The sequence below is a fragment of the Nothoprocta perdicaria genome, unplaced genomic scaffold (genome assembly GCF_003342845.1).
Source record: "Nothoprocta perdicaria isolate Ctin4 unplaced genomic scaffold, notPer1 scaffold_10, whole genome shotgun sequence".
In the NCBI taxonomy this organism is placed as follows: domain Eukaryota; kingdom Metazoa; phylum Chordata; class Aves; order Tinamiformes; family Tinamidae; genus Nothoprocta; species Nothoprocta perdicaria.
Window position 1 is genome coordinate 7,226,347 of NW_020454094.1, and position 18,356 is coordinate 7,244,702.

Consider the following 18,356-nt stretch of genomic DNA (forward strand, 5'->3'; position numbering starts at 1 on the left):
TGACAGACAACCACCCGCAACAAGACACCAAGACCATCCTACACATCCTCCAGCACCTCTTCAAGACTCTCGACAGCCAAAGCACGCCTGCCCACTGGCACCARCAAGCACACCASCAGCTTCTCAACAAGCTTAACCATCACATCCAACATCTCCAGGAATGCCTCAAGGACGCCACCACGCCTTCCACAAGCCAAGGGCCCCGCAACTCCCGCCTCGCCATCAACACATACTTCCGGCGCATCCAGGACTTCCTCCGCACGCACAACCACAGCGCCTGTGCCTGGGACATCGTCCGCCTCCAAGTTCACACCTGCTTCCAACACATCGACCACCTCACCCGCGCCATCATGGACTAGCCGCACACTCTCCGCACGCACCACCACACACCCYTCACCAACACACCCGCACTGCCTCCCCTGCCCACACAACAGCCACACCAACCAGCCTCCGCCGACACCAACGCACACAGCCACGCACCACCACMACCGTGCTCACGTCCCCTCCCTCCACACCTATTTATTTAACTTATTCTATTTATTCGCATTATTCTATCGACCTAATTTATTCTTCTATTTATTCAAGCAAATAAACATCTGCTSTAAAAACACCGCGTCCGKCTCATGGCCTTCACAAAACCACAGCAGCCTCATTCCAGTGCAAAGCCAGCGCCAGGGCTCACTTAGTCCAGCTCACCCACGCAGGCAGCTGCCAGCACCTTGAGCTGCTCACCGATGGCTCCACATCACTCGGCGGCCCCTTCTGCAGGGCATAGCACCTTTAAACGATTGCACACTCAAGATACTTCCCCTGTCCTTATTGAAGTTGAGGAGATTCCTACCTCACACCTTTGTAAGTTGTTCACCTTTTCATTTGTATGGATACATCTCATCTTCAACACTGTGGTCTATCCTGACCAAAGGAATCAGCATGTGACCATAAATGACCGAGGCTCTCGCATTCCAGTGAACACTTACCTGCTTTTATATATCTTTTTTTCCGTTTTTTTTCTTTTTTTTTTTTTTTTGGGTATTTTCACAGTCCCCAAATATCTCTTGTTTATAACTTGGAGTGAACGTTGTAAATAAATTGACCTCATTAAAAAGTAGGACATACCACAGCAGTCACAGGTATCTTTTGCCCCCATAAAAGACTTTCACCTGATGAAATATTCACCACCCTATCAACATCATATAGGCCGCAAGATGCAGCTCCACCATGCCACCACCAGTGCTTTCCTCCTATCAAACTGTAGATTCGCTGACAGTCTCTCACAGACACTGCAGCATGGGTAATTCTACTCTTCTTCTCAACTCAAGACAGGAGAAACTCCAGATGTTGACAAAGTTGTGATTATATCCTCTTCCTGATCCAAGAAAGCTTACCTGAATCTTAATCAATTTTCTTTGGATGTATATTGTCTCATTAACTGGAGCCTCTTTTTCACTACTGCTGTATTTCTGGAAGTTTTTTTCTCCTCTTAATAGGGCATAAAACAACAGCATGAAAGTCTCCACCTCATCTCATTAACCGTTCCCTTTTACAGTAAATAACACGTAAAGAATTTGCGAACACAAAAAGGCAACAACTTTCCTAACATTTCCCCACAAATGTGTGTGTGGCAGGGGGACAGGCACAAGATCACAAACATGCTGTTGGATACTAACACCTCTAAATAGATACCGAGATGCCCCAAGCCAGTGGTTCTTCTGCCTTCTAAGATGTTCTCCAAGAAAAGGGGCACCGTTTACCTACCCACTCTCTCTGCAGCCTGGAAAAGTCCACAGCTCTCCCACCCCCATCCCAGTTGCTCACAAATACTGTGCACACCATCTTGATTTGCATGCTTGACCTGCTTCATCTGCACTTCCTAAGAAGTCAAAACTTCCCCACAGCTCTAGTACAGCTTATAACCTTGTCTTTAACAAAACCTTCCTAACATGTTCATATACAGACCCACAGAATGGTTGAGGTTGGAAGGGACCTCTAGAGATAATCTAGTCCAAGCAGGGACACCTAGATCACATGGCTCAGTGTGGCATTCAGGTGAGTTTTGAAGACTTCCAGAGAAGGAGCCTCCAGAGCCTCCTTGGGCAGCCTGTTCCAGGGCTCTGTCACCCTCACAGTGAAGAAATTCTTCCTCACATGGAGATGGAACTTCCTTTGTTTCAACTTGTAGCCATTGCCCCTTGTCCAGGCCACCGAGAAGAGTTTGGCCCCTTCCTCCCTACATTCTCCCCTTGTGTATTTGTACATGTTGATAAGATCCCCTAAGTAAATTTATGATCACTTTTCTGTTTTGTGGGAGAAAATACCTGACATAGAACCAAGAATTTATTCCTAACATTTTTTTTCAATATTAGCCCATTATCGTTTTTATCATTTGCAGTTTTTCTTTTGTTTAATCTTAACCTCAGTACGCTCCTGTTTGCACGTTGTTCCTGTCTCCCTATCTTAAGATCATTAAGAGAAATATTTTCGTCTATAAGTTTAAGTCTTAGGTACCTACGGGGCGTGAGGGGACTTTAATACCAATATCCTCATTTCCCTAATTCATCATGGAATCTCTTATTTGTTTTTAACAACTTTATCACAACTTAAGTTAACTCTTGACTGTATTTTTTTTTTCGGCCATCCATTACTCTTCTGGAACTGATACCAACTTGCCATGTCTTCATTTAGCCAGGTCTTTTATTTCAACATGGAGCTATCTCCTCTCTCTGGAACTTTTTCAGGTTTCAGAACTTTTGCTAGGAAAAAAAGATATCCCCAAGAAGTTTTCAGTCATGTTACTTATCATTCATTTCCAAGTAATCCAGCAATACGGGACCCTGACTTAAGACCAGCTACAAATATATGGATAACTTCCCAGTAACAGCAAGGCCAGCTTTTCATTTTTATCTTGTAATACAATTAGGAAACTTCTTATGAAGCCAAACCTTACCACCTCTTCCACATTTTTTTTTTTTATCTTCTTCTGCTATTTTATTTATTCCTAGCTTCCAAACTATGCCCACTATTAAAATATTGTGTTTCATTTTTAATGCAAAAATCAATGAATATTTTGTACTAAAAAACTATTTTAGTTTACATTAATTCATTATCAGATGTTAACTACATTTTTCATTTTGCTTGCTTCAAATTGAAAATTTGGCCTTAATTTCTTTTAACTTGATTGTTTAACTTGAAAAGATTCAACCTTAGCTGCATCATTATTGCTTTTGCCTGATTTTCCTTTGATTTTTAGTCCACAGAGTAATTCAAATGAACTTGAATAATGAATTTCTACTTGGTGCATATCACAGCTGAGTTCAGAAACTGTTGTATAATAGTTTTATATTCCAGCATGATGTGGCACTGATGTATGACTCCAAACTGACCAACTTAGTATTTCACTCACATGTCTCTCCCCCAGAGCGTCTCAGAGAGAAGAGTTAAGGAGCACTACTAAAAAATATCATGTATGAACAATTTGGCAAACTCTGCTTCATTGGAACAACTATAAAGGAGGATTCAAATTTATTCAATTTTGGTCTTCCAGTTGCAGCCCTGCCTTCCCAAGGACAACACAACGTTTTACATGTCCCTCTAGCCTTACATCCTTTAGCCAGTGGCACATTCCCCAAAGCTGTTTTTCTGGGATATGCAGAATATCCTAGAAAATATTCCCCTCGTAAGTTGTCTGAGCCCATCTGTGCATTGTGGCGTTAGGCTGTGGTACTGCATCACCTCCACCAGGAGCTACCTGAGAGTTACCTAAGGGTTCACCACCCTCAGAACCCTAGCAAGTCTGCAAGCTGCATCTCCCAGACCCAGGAGAACTGCCAATATATTGTTACTTATGAGCTCTCTGAAAGAAAACCCCATTTATTTTAGTAGATAATACTTCCAAGAATTATGTCTTCAGCAGGATGAAGATCTTCCAGGATGTGTTTTCTCTTCTCTTTTACCCCCCATTCATCCTTCCCCTCTTTTTCAGGATAAGCAACCAGACAGGACATCTCTCTATTCCATTTGACATCTTCACATGCATTTCACATTCTCAGTTCACGCAAGAAAGACTGGCTACTCTCTCTCTGTAAGCTCACTTGCTCATGTGGCATTTTTTTGAAGGGGACATGATGCATATGAAAAGGGAATACCTAAAACTTATCAGATATACACACTGACTGCATGCTATGCTTTGCTCTTCAGTCCTACTCCTTGCTAAGAGGCAGAGCCCATACTCAGATTACAAAGATGCTTGAGAAGATTTCATATTGCTGAGACAATCCAGAAAAAAAAAAAATCTCCACTGAACAGCAGAAAGTACACTTTTACTTCTGCTAAATCAATTTACAAGGTGGACAAATGCATGTAGCAACAAATCATTCTTCTTAAATTTTCATCACCTAAAGAAACTGAACCCAACAGAGTACGCAATCACCATCAAATTTGTATCGCACAGAGGGCCAACTCTGAAGGTATCTTGTTCTAAGTGAAAAACTCGAGACATTTACTTACCATTGGCAGCCTGGATTGAAGCATCTGGAGATCATCATAACCATAAATCTGCTTAAAGACAGATAAAAATACAACATCATTATAACACTTTTCTCTAACAGTAACCATTTCAGGGCTTTAAACTGAGCTTGATCTAGACACAGCCCCTTTTGGAGGTGCAAAGCTGTACTGTGCTATCAAGGAGCAGTGCAGTATTTGAAATGTAGTACAGCTTAAAATGGCTTGGCACCCTAATACTGTTTTTCATGACAGCAGAGCTCTGAACAGCATTTAACTTTCCAATGCTCAATATTGTTTTCAGGGATATGCCATTTACTAACTAGTGGAAAATTTACAGGGCATTCATATCTGGCAGTAAATGCAACAGCACTCTCCAATGCAATCACTACTTCCAAGAATATGATGATTTAAGATTTAGCAAGGCAGTCACAGAGAAGCCCACAGTTATCCCCCACATTCAGAGTGATATATAAAGAAAAACATAAGAATAAAGCTTCTGATTCAGCAAACAGGTGAATAAAAATATATTGAACTTGATCAGACATCAAGTAGTTATGTGTTTTAAAGCAGACAGGACTGCACATTTCAAGTGTAACTGCAATTAAACTATTCCAGCAAAAAGAAAAAAAAAAAACACACAACCCAAAACACATATAACCAACCAAACAGAACTGGCTAAAAGGGTCAAAAAATGATTACACTGAAAACCATATCAAAACATACATTCAGTTTCAACAACAGCCAAATCAAGCCTGTTTTGAAATGTGCTATCAATAGTAAATTCCCACTGACCAATTTCACACACTCTTCACGAGCTGGAACAAGGATTCCAGATGCAAAACGTCCCAACACAAATGCCTTGGCATAGACAGCAGCAGGTCTGGAGGGCCTCCTTGTAGCAAGGGTTAAGTAATTAAGGACAGGTACAATTAAATTGCTTACTGGGTAGGCAGGCAGAAGTCCTCCAGGTCCCACAATATACTGGTTATGCAACAAGGGTGGTACACCTTGGGGCAGGTTTGGGGGAGCTTTGCCTGTAGAACCAAAACACAGAGACTTTAAAAAGCCTTTAAGGGAGAGGAAAAAAAAAAAGAATGAAGAAAAAGGAATAAAGAAAAAGAAAAAAAGGGCTTCAGTCTTGAGATGGAGCTCATGAGCCCTCACAGATGCATTATCACAGCTTCTAAAGAGCACAGTCACATAGATGTTAATGCTACTTCATGAAAATGCTTAAACATCCTGAGAAGTTGACTCATATCTCAAGTATGGGAAAGTGCATGTTACTTTAGATTGAAAGCAACAGTCCCATCAGAACAGTCTGATTTTATAATTAATTTCATCTGAGAGGATTACAAGAATTACAGGACTTTTCCTTTCCTTGGTCCTCTCTTGACAGTAAAATTGTTCTTAATGCAAGACAGCAAATTACCTACTCTGGCTTTTGCTCCATTCACACATTCCTCCCTTGTCCCCATCACCAGAAAGCAACTAAATCCTGTCAGCACACTGTCTACAGGTGACTTATTACAGCTAGGAAAAGCAAAGAGAAGACTGAGGCAGTTTCAGTCGCATCCATGAAGCACTGGTAGAAAGCAGAAGGGTAAAAATGTGCTTTGTTTTGCCAGTTATCAGATGCTTCACTTATAAAACGTGGGAAGGGGAAAAGAAATCCTTAAGTTTATTTTTAATATTTAAATCTTTACTTTCCCCCAAAGGATTTTTTTTCTTTTAGCACGGTTCCCACTTCAGTGCAAGAAGCCTTCACCACCTTCCTTCTCTGTGGATATCCTTTCCTGCTGCAAACACTTTCCAAAAGTGGCATTTGCTGTGGCATGACCCAGACATCAGATACCTTTTTCCCCCCTTCTGTAAATGTGTCGGTAGGGATGTGATGTATGATAATGAGGACACTGCAGTGAATTTTGATATTGGCAAATGAATTCAAGTCACAGAAAACACTGAAATTAAAGCAAAAGTGATCTCACGCCAGGAGCCGATGACAGCCTAGAATACAAACTGGACAAATTTACTAGTCCAAAGCTTACTAAGTCAGACTTGCTCTGATGTCTTATTAGAAAGCTCTTTGGAGATGGAATGTGCTATATAAACACTATATAAGACCCTAACAAATATTTCAAATACACAAAAGCAGGCAACTTTATTTTTTATAAGCCAGCAAAAAAAGGCATGCTGAAAATGCTAGTCAAGATTGGATTTCTTAGTGTAGTTATTGCTGGTGAGATGCTCAACTGACAGCCCTGCAGACTGAAGTCCTCTATCCACGTGAGCTGTTAATATTGCGAACCTGAAGACACCAAGGGAGCTGCCCGCGTAGTAGCAGCTGGTATAGACACACTGGTAACGCTCAGGCCAAGGCTGTTTGTAGTGTTCATACTGCTGGCCATGCTGACAACCGAAGAGGTGGTGCTAGTGGCTGAGGTTGAAGCAGTTGAAAAGGTTGTTGAGGGCTGGAGCGAGGTGGTGTTCTCAACACTAGTGTGCTAGAAAGGAGACAAAAAGAATGAGGATCACACAGCAATTCAAGCACAGTGCAAGATGCTAGGAAAAAAAACCAACTTTAATTAACAGCAGCACATACAAGAGAATGTGCAACATAATATGCATTATCTGAATACAGGGTAAGCAGCTAAGTTGCATGCTTGCAATTTTCTCTTAAGTGTTCAAAGAAAACTATTACCGAGAGTTAAATTCAAACATCACAGTAACACACTAACTCAAATGTCCCTCTGTTGCATTACTTCTTTCCCTCTGATCGCATACTCCTTTAAGCCACTCCTTATAATTTTATATCAACTCTTACATTCTTCCAAAAGTTAGTATTTGTTTTAAAATAGGACACCGTTATGAAGATTTCTCCAAGACATTTGCGAATTAAATTAAGAGATTAAAACTGAAATATCCTATAACGGGATCAATGCAGTAAACCAGAGAGATGTAACAGGAACATGTGAGTATAAAGTGTCTGGATTGAATCCAGCCCAACTCAGTGCCTTAACTGTAAGCTGATCACATTTGCAAAACAGTTATCATCAACACACAGGAGTCAAAACTGCTCTGGCCACAGTAAAGAACATTTGGATAAGTGAATCTAAGATACACATCCAGGAGGAATAGAACATGACAAACTGAAATACAAAGGAAAACCTGGCTCACACTAACTTATCAGTGTGCTCCAACCGGATTTGTACAGAGGCATCCCAACACAAAACCACCCAGCAGTGTGTGTCATCTAAATTTGTGCAACCTCCCCTACAGCAACCTATTCAACACCATTTGTCTCATCTCAATTACATCAAATACACAGGTGATAGCAAAATCATATTTTTAATAGATATGCTACAGAAAAAAAACCATACTCCCTCCCCCTGCTTGGAATGGAGATTTCTTCTGCAGCTGTGCAACAGGCAAGTGTCTGCAGCAGTTATTCACAACGGAGCACAAATCACAACCAGCAAAGAATCTTTTTGCCACTAGATGGCTGGCAGTGTTCCCTCTCCCCTGAGACAAAGCTCTCCTCTAAGTTCTTGTTGTACTGGGACACAATGAACATTTAGAGAAAGTCTTAATCATCAGATAAAACGACCACATGACAAACTTCTGCTGAAATGCAAGCGGGACTTACTGCATGTGATGTGCTTGAAGACAACACTGAGGCAGGGGAGAGGCTGCTCTGATGATTGGAAAGGGAGCTAGAAAGAAATTGTAAAGAATTAGTACAATCAACTTATTCTGGACTCAATTTATATCTTAAGCACACTTACAAAGTATATACACATTTTTCCCTTTAACCAATTACTTCCTTACTTGAATAGTCAACCATTAATTACAACATAAAATAAATAGGCTGCCAAAAGAGCTAATATGCTAATATTATAAGGGCTAAAATGCTAACATGCTAATATCTGACAACATTGCAATAAACCTTGTGATGAAAACCTAACAGATTACTCTCCTATTTATCAGTTTATTGCATTTTTTAGAAAATCAACAGTCTCTCCAGAAATTACACAGCAATGCCAGGAATGATTTAAAACCCCAAATCAGAAGAGTGCATGAGAAGGAAGCTCACACAACACATGGCTTCTCATTCTTTCCCTAAGTAACTATCACTGGCTGCCACTGAAGACAAGTACTAGCTGAGGCTGTGCCTTGGTTTCATTCCTTGTGTTGTTTGATTACTTTAATCTGCATGATACTGGTTCAACCAATAAGCACTATAGGGTATCTGCCCCATAAGCGTGCCAAGAGCTCTAACACACACACAAAAAATGATTAAAACCCCATCAAATAAATATCRTATGTGAAAGCAGGAAAACTGGACCACTACAGAATCTGACAAGAAGTAATTTCCTCATTTAAAATATGAATTGGAACCACCAGTTCGGTCTTATATGTACAGTGCAAAATGCCAAAATAAAGAATCCACTGCTGAAAGTCATCCTCAGACAACTAGTTTTAAGAAGCATATCTAGATTTAGCACCACCTTTTCCCCTATAAACTTGAGGTAACAGCACAAACATTCATCTGTTATCTCAAGACCATTAAATGTCTCTTTGTATGATGACTAAAATTGATTCTTTAGGTGTTCAACAAGCACTTCCTCATGTGAATCAGAAGCAAGAGAGATCTTCAACACAAGCATTTTATTATTTTCCATGAAAACAGCCATAAGAAAGCACCCCTTTGTTTATATCAAAGCTTCAGACTAAGTGGTATTCCCTAATTTAACAGCAGACACTTCTGGTGTCTGCTGTTAAGGATTAGGTTAAGGTTAAGGATTGGTCCAAGTCCTGGAAGCTTCACACATCCTTTTCATTATGAGTCTTTAAAACTGTGCCCCATCTGCAGGAATCAGGGTGCTACTATGGCAGGTAGCAAGCAAAGAAATGGTTTAGTCCAACATGTGGTTCTAAAGCATTCTCTCACTCAATTCAACATATTTCTCTTCTAAGACACCTTAATTCATTATCTGACCTATTGCAGATACTCAGGTAAGAGCTGTCAGCAAAACGGTCAGACATGGTTGGTATTCAGGCATCACCCTTTCATGTCAGTTAGCATCTGGTCCCCTCCCATAGCAACAACCCTCCAATAAAAATTCCTACCAATATACTGAGTTTTTCAAAAAGTGAAGATGCAAAGACTTGATGTTTCTTAAGTGAATGCAATAATCCTCAAAATTTGAGGCATCTGCAATTCCATTCAAGAACAACAACAAAAACCCACTTGTATAAAAGGGAATCTAACCATGCCCCAGCTAGGAAACCGAGAAAAATCTGTGATACTCCACAGATTTCTTGGAATACCCAAATACAGCACAAAGGACAGTATTAAAAGCTACACCAACCAGTACACACTCAGGACGTCACATGCCTGAAGATACAGCAAAAATAACAGGCACTTAAAAAGAGATAATGGAGATGAGTTGTACTGAACTCACTTCCAACAGTAAGAATATGCTATTTGGAAATGTCCTAAGAAAATGTCTTAGACAAAAAAATCCACACACTGTCCTTAAGGAAACATTTCAGGTTTTTAATACAAACATGAATGAAATTGCAATGCTTAAAATTAGCCAGAAAGTAGACTGTTAAGGAATGATTTCAAATCTACAGTACTGAACAAACAGCAGGCATTTGTGGACAAAGAAAATAAAGTAGGGAATCAATAAACTGACTGGCGTAAAACTGAAGCAGGTTATCTTTGAAACACACAGTCTTTTATACACCATGAGAATGTGAGTGAAGCAGCTGCCACATCACTAAGACGAAGCCCAGGGTTAGCACTTCACAGCCAGAAACACCCTGATCTCTTTAACGACCTCCCCAGCTTCAGCTAACCGGTCAGGTGCCTCTATTCTCTGCCACTCCCCGTAGACAACCACGCTTGCCTTCGCCCTTGCCCCAAAATTGAGCTCCTTTCCATTTTCCCCAGCTCCTACTGTACCTGCTTAACTGGGAAAGTGAGCTGCTGGCCAAATCACTGGACTGAGGCAAGCTGGGCAACGGCGCCGAGTGCTGCGATGCTGAAGGCAGAAGCGAAGCAGTAGTGGACACCACGCTAGGCAGAGAACCAGCAGGAGGGAGGGAGGGAGAGGGCTCTGTCTTAGACGCTGGAACTGATGAAGTAGCTGCAATAAGTTAGAGAGACACATTCAGAGAGCGATTCCAGCACACCTACATCCCAAGACGGAGTCAGGAACACGGCAGTATTCTCCACTTGATCTACAGAAGCCTGATGGTTGAGACCAGTAACAACGTCAAACAGTCTGGCTATTAAAGAAAACTCAGACAGCAACAGAATTACATTTTTTTTCCCTTTAAGCTTGTCACCTACAACAGATTTATGATTTTTCAAAGGCACATAAGTGAACTGCAGTCTGTTTCCCGCACTTCACCTCTCATTAGCCGATTACTAACTTTTGCCCACAATTCATTCATATTCCAAAACTCCTGGCATTTCATTCCAGCTCCTCCCAAAAATGAAATTATCTGCAGTCTTCAAGGCACTGCACAAACCTACTTTTGCCTGTACCTTTGCTGCTTCTCTTCCCCTTATGCTGCACTTTACAAGTCTGAAATTTGGATTGCTGGAGTACAAGGGCATGTAAAACCCACCACTTTGGAGCACTAAGTCTAAAGTGCAGAACAGAAATGAGCTCCAATAAAAGGTTACATCAAATACAGCATTAAGCACCCTTAAGAGCCAAAGAATTGTCAAATACTGACTGACTTTACATGACTTCAATAGTAAGAAATGCTTAACATTGACATTATATTTTTGGCCTATATACAGTACAATCAATTTACTACAGACAGACCTTTCCAGAGGATGACGGTCTTCTAATACGACACTGCTACTCTACCACCACCCAGGGCAACTCCCCTGCTGTCCCTATGCAAATTTTATTTTTGCCCTCTGCAGAACACAGAATTAGAAGCACTTGCTCACCAATAAAACTCGGGGCGCTCTGCCTGATGCTGCACCAAGCTTTCACACAGCACCAGGGATCACTACCCAAGGGCTCCGCTAACTTGTATGCTTGGGAGGGTAAAAGCAGTCAGCTTCAAACAGTCAAAAGCCAAAGACAAGTTTGGGAGTGAAGCATCACTCTTCACATTATTGTTTGAGTTTTCTCCCCAGATGCCTCAAAGCAGGTTGCTGGATTAGATGCTATGCAAAAAGAAATCAAGAGTTCTTTGCCTTGGCAACAGGCATGAGGGTACAGAATAGGGAAGGAAATAACAGTGACAACAGCAAAAGCTTTGTCATGAGGCAGACAACTAAATAACTAAATCAATCCATACCTCCTGGCAACATCTATATAAAAATAAAGAAATAAATGACATTTACAGTTCTCAATATATTTAGACCAGAGATGATTTGATTACTTCCTGAAGTCAAAATAGACATCCCCTACTTTGGGGAATGAATTATTGTCTTCATTAAGAAACGTTATGACTGGACATGAAGTGCAATACAAAAGATACAGAAGTATAAAGAAGTGGAACAACAGTCGTGCTTTGTATGACTTCAGTTTTAGAGAGGATGAGGTCTGGATACTAAAGAACAATAGCAAAGATGAGAGATGAAAAATATTATTAACAAAGGAACATAGATAATATTATTAGAAGGCACAGAGAAAAGTGTAAAAGTCAGTACTTTTAAAAAGTAATAAAAAAGAGAAGGTTCAAGATAGTTTGGATATGTAAAAGAGAGACATGGAAGAAGGCAGGTTCATGCTTACAGGCTTGAGATACAGAAAAAGAAGAGAAGTCAAAAGAGAACTGGCATAGAAAAGGAAAATAAAGGAAGCTCTCTTACAAAGTAACTACAAAAATATTAGGAATTCTTGAACTTCATTTTCCATAGCAAAAAGGTAAGTCAGTCCTGTAGTGATTTTCAGCACCTTACTTATTATTTCTGTGCTTGAAAGAAAAACTTTTCCATTTGAAAAGTTCTCTTGCATGTTACAATTTCTTTTAAGAGGGAAGTTGAACAGAAGCAGGTGCTAAGGGAAAAAGGGTTTACAGGTTTGAATACTCAAGTCCTTTCCACTCATAAGCTAAAAAGAAAAGAAAAAAAAAAAAAGGCTGCCCAAGTTCTGACAACTGAGGAGATGTTTAAGAGGACAGATTTAATACTGGAGTGTGAGAATTTCTTAAGATACTAAAACTTCTGGAAATTTCCATATAGCTTCGCATAAATGCCAGAAGGACAAAAGCTGTATTTTAATTATTTTAACTCCAGGAAGAGAGCGCTAGGGGCAGTAGAAGTAAAGCAGCACACTAAGAACAGGCCAAAACCAAGGAAACAATTACCCCTCTGTCAGAACAACACTGTAATGCTTCCACTGCACTGCAAGGCAGAGAGCCACCCAGCAGAGGGAGCCTGCAGGGCTGCAACAGGGCAAAAGCAGCACTACACGCAGGAGAAATCCTCTAAAAGGATGTGGCTTTGCTTCATTTCCTAAGCTAATCACAGCTTTTCAAGGGGGAATTGGAAACATGGGTAAATAATTTTATGTATGTATTTATGTGTGTATGTGTACGTATATAATACACAAATTTTGGACAGAGGAATTCCAATGGAAGTGGGAAAACTGTGGTTAGCTTTTCCAACACTAAGACTGCCCAGGACTGCACATTTGAGTATATATTTAATAGGGCTAATTCTATAGATTAGTAAGAGGCAGTTAGCAAGCTGTACATTCTTCGCAACTACAAAATGAAACCCAAATTGGTCAAAGATAAAGGGCGAGAACTGCACAAAACCCTCAAGCAGGTATCACTGTTACTACTTGTGCGCGTAGCATGTGGTAGGGAAAGGTCAGAGAGAGTCCTGTGTAAAATGGAGCTTTGTAAAAACTTACTGTCAAGAGTTGGCTGTGTTCGAACACCACTGTGCCCATTCTGTAAGCAAAGGAGAAAGGAGTAAGTCACCTTAGAGAAGGATATTACATTTTCAGACTGATTCACACATACAACATGCTTCATGCAAAGTTCTACGTTCACTCTCAACTTAAAGACAATAAAGGTAGGAAATTAACTTGTTGCTACCTTTAACAAAACCACATAATAAACTTGTCTCAGGTGCAAGGTGTCCTGCACGTACAGAACCCCGTACACTGCCCAAACTACGCCCATCTGAAAGAGACTTGCCCATGTATGGTATACAACATAAACTGCAGGTTCACACCGATATGCAAGAAAGAGAATTGCGTTAACATATAGGAAATGGTTGTGCTTTTGATCTAATGCAACTCACAATTTTAACTATCCAAGTTACACAGAGACGCCAAAACGCCATTTTTTTCCATTGAAAGATAAGACTTGAGAAGCACCAGGTGTTTTTTGGATAACGCTGGAGTACAGAAGTGGATAGTCTATGCTTGATCCTCACCAGTACATACGAGCTAGTACAGAAGACAAGTGTGACTGAGCCATTACATATCAAAGGCCAGATGTAAAAAATAAAATAAAAAAGCTTAAATTCTCACAAATTCCTTAAGCATTTAATAAATTAAGTTCTCTTAAAAGCAAGCCTGCAGTCCTTACACAAAGCGAGTAGGTGTTTTTGAATGCCTCCAGAGAGAGAGAAATAGAGAGATTCTCTCTACCCTAGATTAGATCTCCCATATGCTTTTTAAAATAAAACATGAAACTAATTCCCACTGGTGTTCTAACTAGCAAGAAAGCAATGCTGCAAGAACAACAAACAGTTCTGGATCCATTTGCTAGGTCCATTTGCCATATAAACTTAATAAACAATGTTACCTTTGGAGAAAAACTGTCAAGATGTGGCAAAATACCGTGACTAGTATTTATACAGAGAGGCCCGTCCTTAAAAGCTAAGCTTTGGGAGGAAGAAACTATACTAAAATTGTAGGTATTACAAGAAAAAAAAAACAATAAAAAAATAAAGTCAGACAGCAATTTAAGATGACAAAACCTGTAAAATCAGAGGCTACTGAATACCAATTACAGGACAGCAAGAGAACGGCTGCATGGTAAGCAAAGTAAGAACAGAATGGCTTGGGAATCAAACATGTAGCTTGGCTTGGTTGAAAGTGTTAAGATAACAAGGTAATCCAAGTCTAACAGGAATAACAGGAATATTTAAACTCATTTCAGGGTCTTATTTTTGAAATTTACTCACCGTAACAGCAACGGGGGTCGGTTCAGACGGAGCCATGGAGCTTTGGTACGCTATCCTACTATGCACAGAGTTCTGCTCATAGGAGGAAGTTGTTGTTACTGGGCTAGTGCTCTGGGATGAGCAGGTCAGACTGGAAGAGGTGATGGCAGAGGTTGTGTAGGTGGACTCCTGTACTGTATTGGATATTGGCAAAGAGGTATTCAAAGGATCACTGGAAAAAGTAAAAGTTATTGATCATCTTGGTAAATGTCATCTCAAATACCTTCATGAAAATATCAGCTCCTATACAACTAATAGAAGCATGTAAAATATATTAAAATATATTAAAATATTAAAAGTCTAATAATGTAAAAGCTGTTATTTTGCTTTGGGGGATCGAACGCCATAATCCAACTTTTTTAAACAACTACGTCCACAGAAATCTGCTGTATGATGAGACTAATCTAGTACTAGAATTCTCCTGCAAGAGACTGTGGCAACAGTATAAAAATGAGCTACATACAGAAGAAAAAATACTCTAAAAATATACAAGTCTTTTGCTTTCTAAGTAGCTTAAATAATATATGAACTATAAAATCAAATTCATGTTTATAGTATTTTTGATAAAGTTTTTTTTTTTTTTTTTTTTTTTTTTTTTACTGAAAGAAGTTTTTTAATGAACAAACAAGCAAGTCTTATCAGTATGGTGGTATTTACCATCAGCAGTTATGGCATTTAAGTTAGAACTTCTGCATACTCTTTTCTCATCCTATTGGAATATTAATTGTGCAATATGTTGCAAATCTATTAGCACAGATATATAATGTACAATATTAATCTGTCCTGGATCTAAAGCTGAAGAATTAGGGCTCTGAACAAATAAACCCTCAAAGATATTTGAAAAACAGGACAATTAAACATGAGAAAATAATGCCAAATAGGGCAGCTTATTAGAGGGTTATTTACATGCATGTCATCTCCAGCTTCCAACTCACTCAGCCAAGGAGATTTTAATTGCCATTAGAAACAAGAATCCTCCTTTAAGATGCCACCCACAGAAAACACAATCTTGGGAATCATCATATTTCCCCCTTCTGTTACACAGTAATATTGCCTTGACATTTTTGGCACAAACTTGACCCTTGAAGAGGACATGTAAGAACATACAACGGAAACTTGCACGTACTTCACAGATTTTGAGTACAAGCTATTGTTGGTCGCCTGGCTGGTATTCTCATTGCTTGAAGTTGATCCAAACTCTGGGAGTGCAGGCTCTGACCCAAACTCCAGAGCTCCAAATTGAACATTTAACCCCGTCACATCAGCTGATCCAGGCATCTCCACTGCAGAGGCAGGAATCTTCAAGAAAAAAGTCACAGTTCCTTCATATACCCTAGCTAAAGGTATACAAAAATAACACTCTCCCCTCCTTTAACTACAGGCTTATTCAATTACCACCTCAGTGCTTGCTGCTAACCACCCCAACCCTCCAATTTGCATCACAGATTTGGAGCTGAAAGAGTAAGCCATGCTGTTCTGTAATATGAACGTGTCACCCATGGTCATCCTCCTTCATCCAACTTCTATCTCGCAGACACCACTAAGTCAATCCAAAATCACTCAGAACAGTCATTTTCCACACAAAGTGATCAGTTATGTGCTTGGAAAAGACAACATCACTGTGTTTTGGACTGCAAACTCTCTAGCTTAGAATTTCCTCCTACAGAGACAAGGAACACACCACACATTTGCTCTCCTCCTCCCTAGTAACTTACAGCATCTGTTAATAGAGGACTAGCTCCTCCGAATTACACACCTTGGATGCCGGAGGTATCCTCCGCTTTTGTGGTTTCATCTGTTTCTGCTGGGTTTGATGGGCAGTCACTGCCTGGTTATCCAGGGAGATGCTGGGCAGCTGCAGCATTTTGCTAACAGCCGTCGAGGTGTCTACTGGCGATGGCTCTCGGAGCTTCACCTGGGAGGAGAAGGACTCCAGCCCTGGAGGAGGAACAGGGACTCCCTGCGTTTGTTGCTGCTGTCGTTGCGTCAGCTGGCTCAGAACTGGAGATGGTTCGGGCTGAGATTTAAAGTCTAGCCAGTATTTGGAAAAAGAAATACCAAAATGAAAGCATTAAAATCTCTTCTCAGAGCTTCTCTCTAAGTTGAGGATTAGGGGAGTGGGATGCTCAGCACAGTTTACAGCTGTGACATACTTTACTTGACACAGTTTACAACTACAGTTGTGTACCACCTCTTTCAGATATCATCACGAGTTTAATATTCAAAATAACTATTGCAATAAAGGCCAAAACCTCAATTTCCACACGTTAAAGTTTTTTTATTTAACTTTCTTTAAGAATATGATAACCTACATCTATTTTTATAGTCACATAGTATTATCACATAACAGGTCAAAAAGCTGTCATGGCTTTAGTCAAACACTGCAATTTTCACTACAGTTAACCATGCCTCTGAATTGTAGTTACTTTCAAAGGGTGTGCAGATGCCATTTAGAGGCATGAATTCAGATTTACGGGAGATTTTCAGCACAAGCAGGAGGTTATCTACTATTCTAGTCTGTCTGAAAATCAAGTGCTACTAGACATGGGTAGATTTTTTCCAATTTTTCTGTTTCCAAGTTTTCCAGCAGTTAAAGTCAAGCAGTAGTGAATAACCACAGGAGATCCACAGCACTTACAGTGTATAAGATTCGTATATTCGGTTGTTAAGTTGCACCAGAAAGTAACTTGAAATGTACATAAACATTTTAGCAGCATCACTGCATGCAAAAGATTATAACTTCTACCCATTTGGCTGCTTATCTATTTGGAAACATGCAGACATATACAACCACAAGATAAACATAAGACCTATCTCTCTTCACAGTGAGAGCACTGTCACAAGTGACAAGGCCTAAAAAAAATTCATGCCTTTTTTACCCATTTAACTTAATTTTATTCAACTAAATGAAAAATCAATACAGTTATGAAAAGACAAAATACATAACTGGCATCCTTCTCAGCAGGTGCAGACTTGCACATGACGGAAGAGCGCTGATATGTGATGCAAGTTATGAACAAAATGCTTACTGCAAATTCATGCAATTCCCTCAGTGGTTATGAGATAAAAAATGAAAAGTAGAAAGGCAAAATATGGCACCCAGCTAGAAGCAGTACAGAAAAATGACTGAACTGAGTATCCTTTACAATTTGTTGAAAAACAAAGTCGCATTAGATTTCCATTTATTTTTTAAGTATGTTAAAAGACACCACTAAATGTAAGCTTAACAATTTTTAAAGATGCACCGTTTCTACTGATAAGTTGAAATCCCTCAAAACTTTTTTTTGATAAATTCAGAGCATCATTATCAGCAAATAAGCACAGAGTTCTATGCCCCATCCAATTAAATTAAAAGTATATTATCAAAAGAAAAAGAAAAAAGGCATATAGCAAGTCCATTCCAAACTTACCAAACTTACCAAACTGACTAAGGACTGAGGACTGAGAAATGGGGGGCTTCAGATCCCAAGATGAGGTGGTAGTCGTGGTAGTGGTGGTAGAGCTACTGTTGTTTTGTTGAGAGGTAAACTGACCCAAACTTGGAGATTTCAACTGGTCCAAGATTTGAGATCCAGTAGAATTTGCCAATTTAGAGGATCCAAGTTCTCCAAAGCCAGAACAGAGAACTGCAGAC

The 18,356-nt window shown here is 39.9% G+C and overlaps 1 protein-coding gene and 1 non-coding gene across 5 annotated transcripts in view; both read right to left on the reverse strand.

The window, feature by feature from the left end:
* UBAP2 (ubiquitin associated protein 2) overlaps positions 1-18,356 on the reverse strand; it is an 88,385-nt gene that overhangs the window by 13,728 nt on the left and 56,301 nt on the right. Inside the window, exons 12-21 of one of the 4 annotated variants that reach the window (XM_026039681.1) lie at positions 18,142-18,355; positions 16,479-16,753; positions 15,849-16,021; positions 14,684-14,894; positions 13,398-13,437; positions 10,472-10,655; positions 8,147-8,213; positions 6,809-7,004; positions 5,446-5,537; positions 4,504-4,551 (exon numbers count right to left, since the gene is read on the reverse strand). In XM_026039681.1, coding sequence (XP_025895466.1) covers positions 4,504-4,551; positions 5,446-5,537; positions 6,809-7,004; positions 8,147-8,213; positions 10,472-10,655; positions 13,398-13,437; positions 14,684-14,894; positions 15,849-16,021; positions 16,479-16,753; positions 18,142-18,355 — 1,500 coding nt within the window. Of the gene's footprint in view, positions 1-4,503; positions 4,555-5,445; positions 5,538-6,808; positions 7,005-8,146; positions 8,214-10,471; positions 10,656-13,397; positions 13,438-14,683; positions 14,895-15,848; positions 16,022-16,478; positions 16,754-18,132; position 18,356 lie in introns of all 4 variants that reach the window. The other 3 variants (XM_026039672.1, XM_026039666.1, XM_026039664.1) reach the window with 3 other exon arrangements.
* LOC112948088 lies at positions 16,271-16,354 on the reverse strand. Its single transcript, XR_003249531.1, has one exon. It is a non-coding gene; the product is annotated as a small nucleolar RNA SNORD121A (small nucleolar RNA).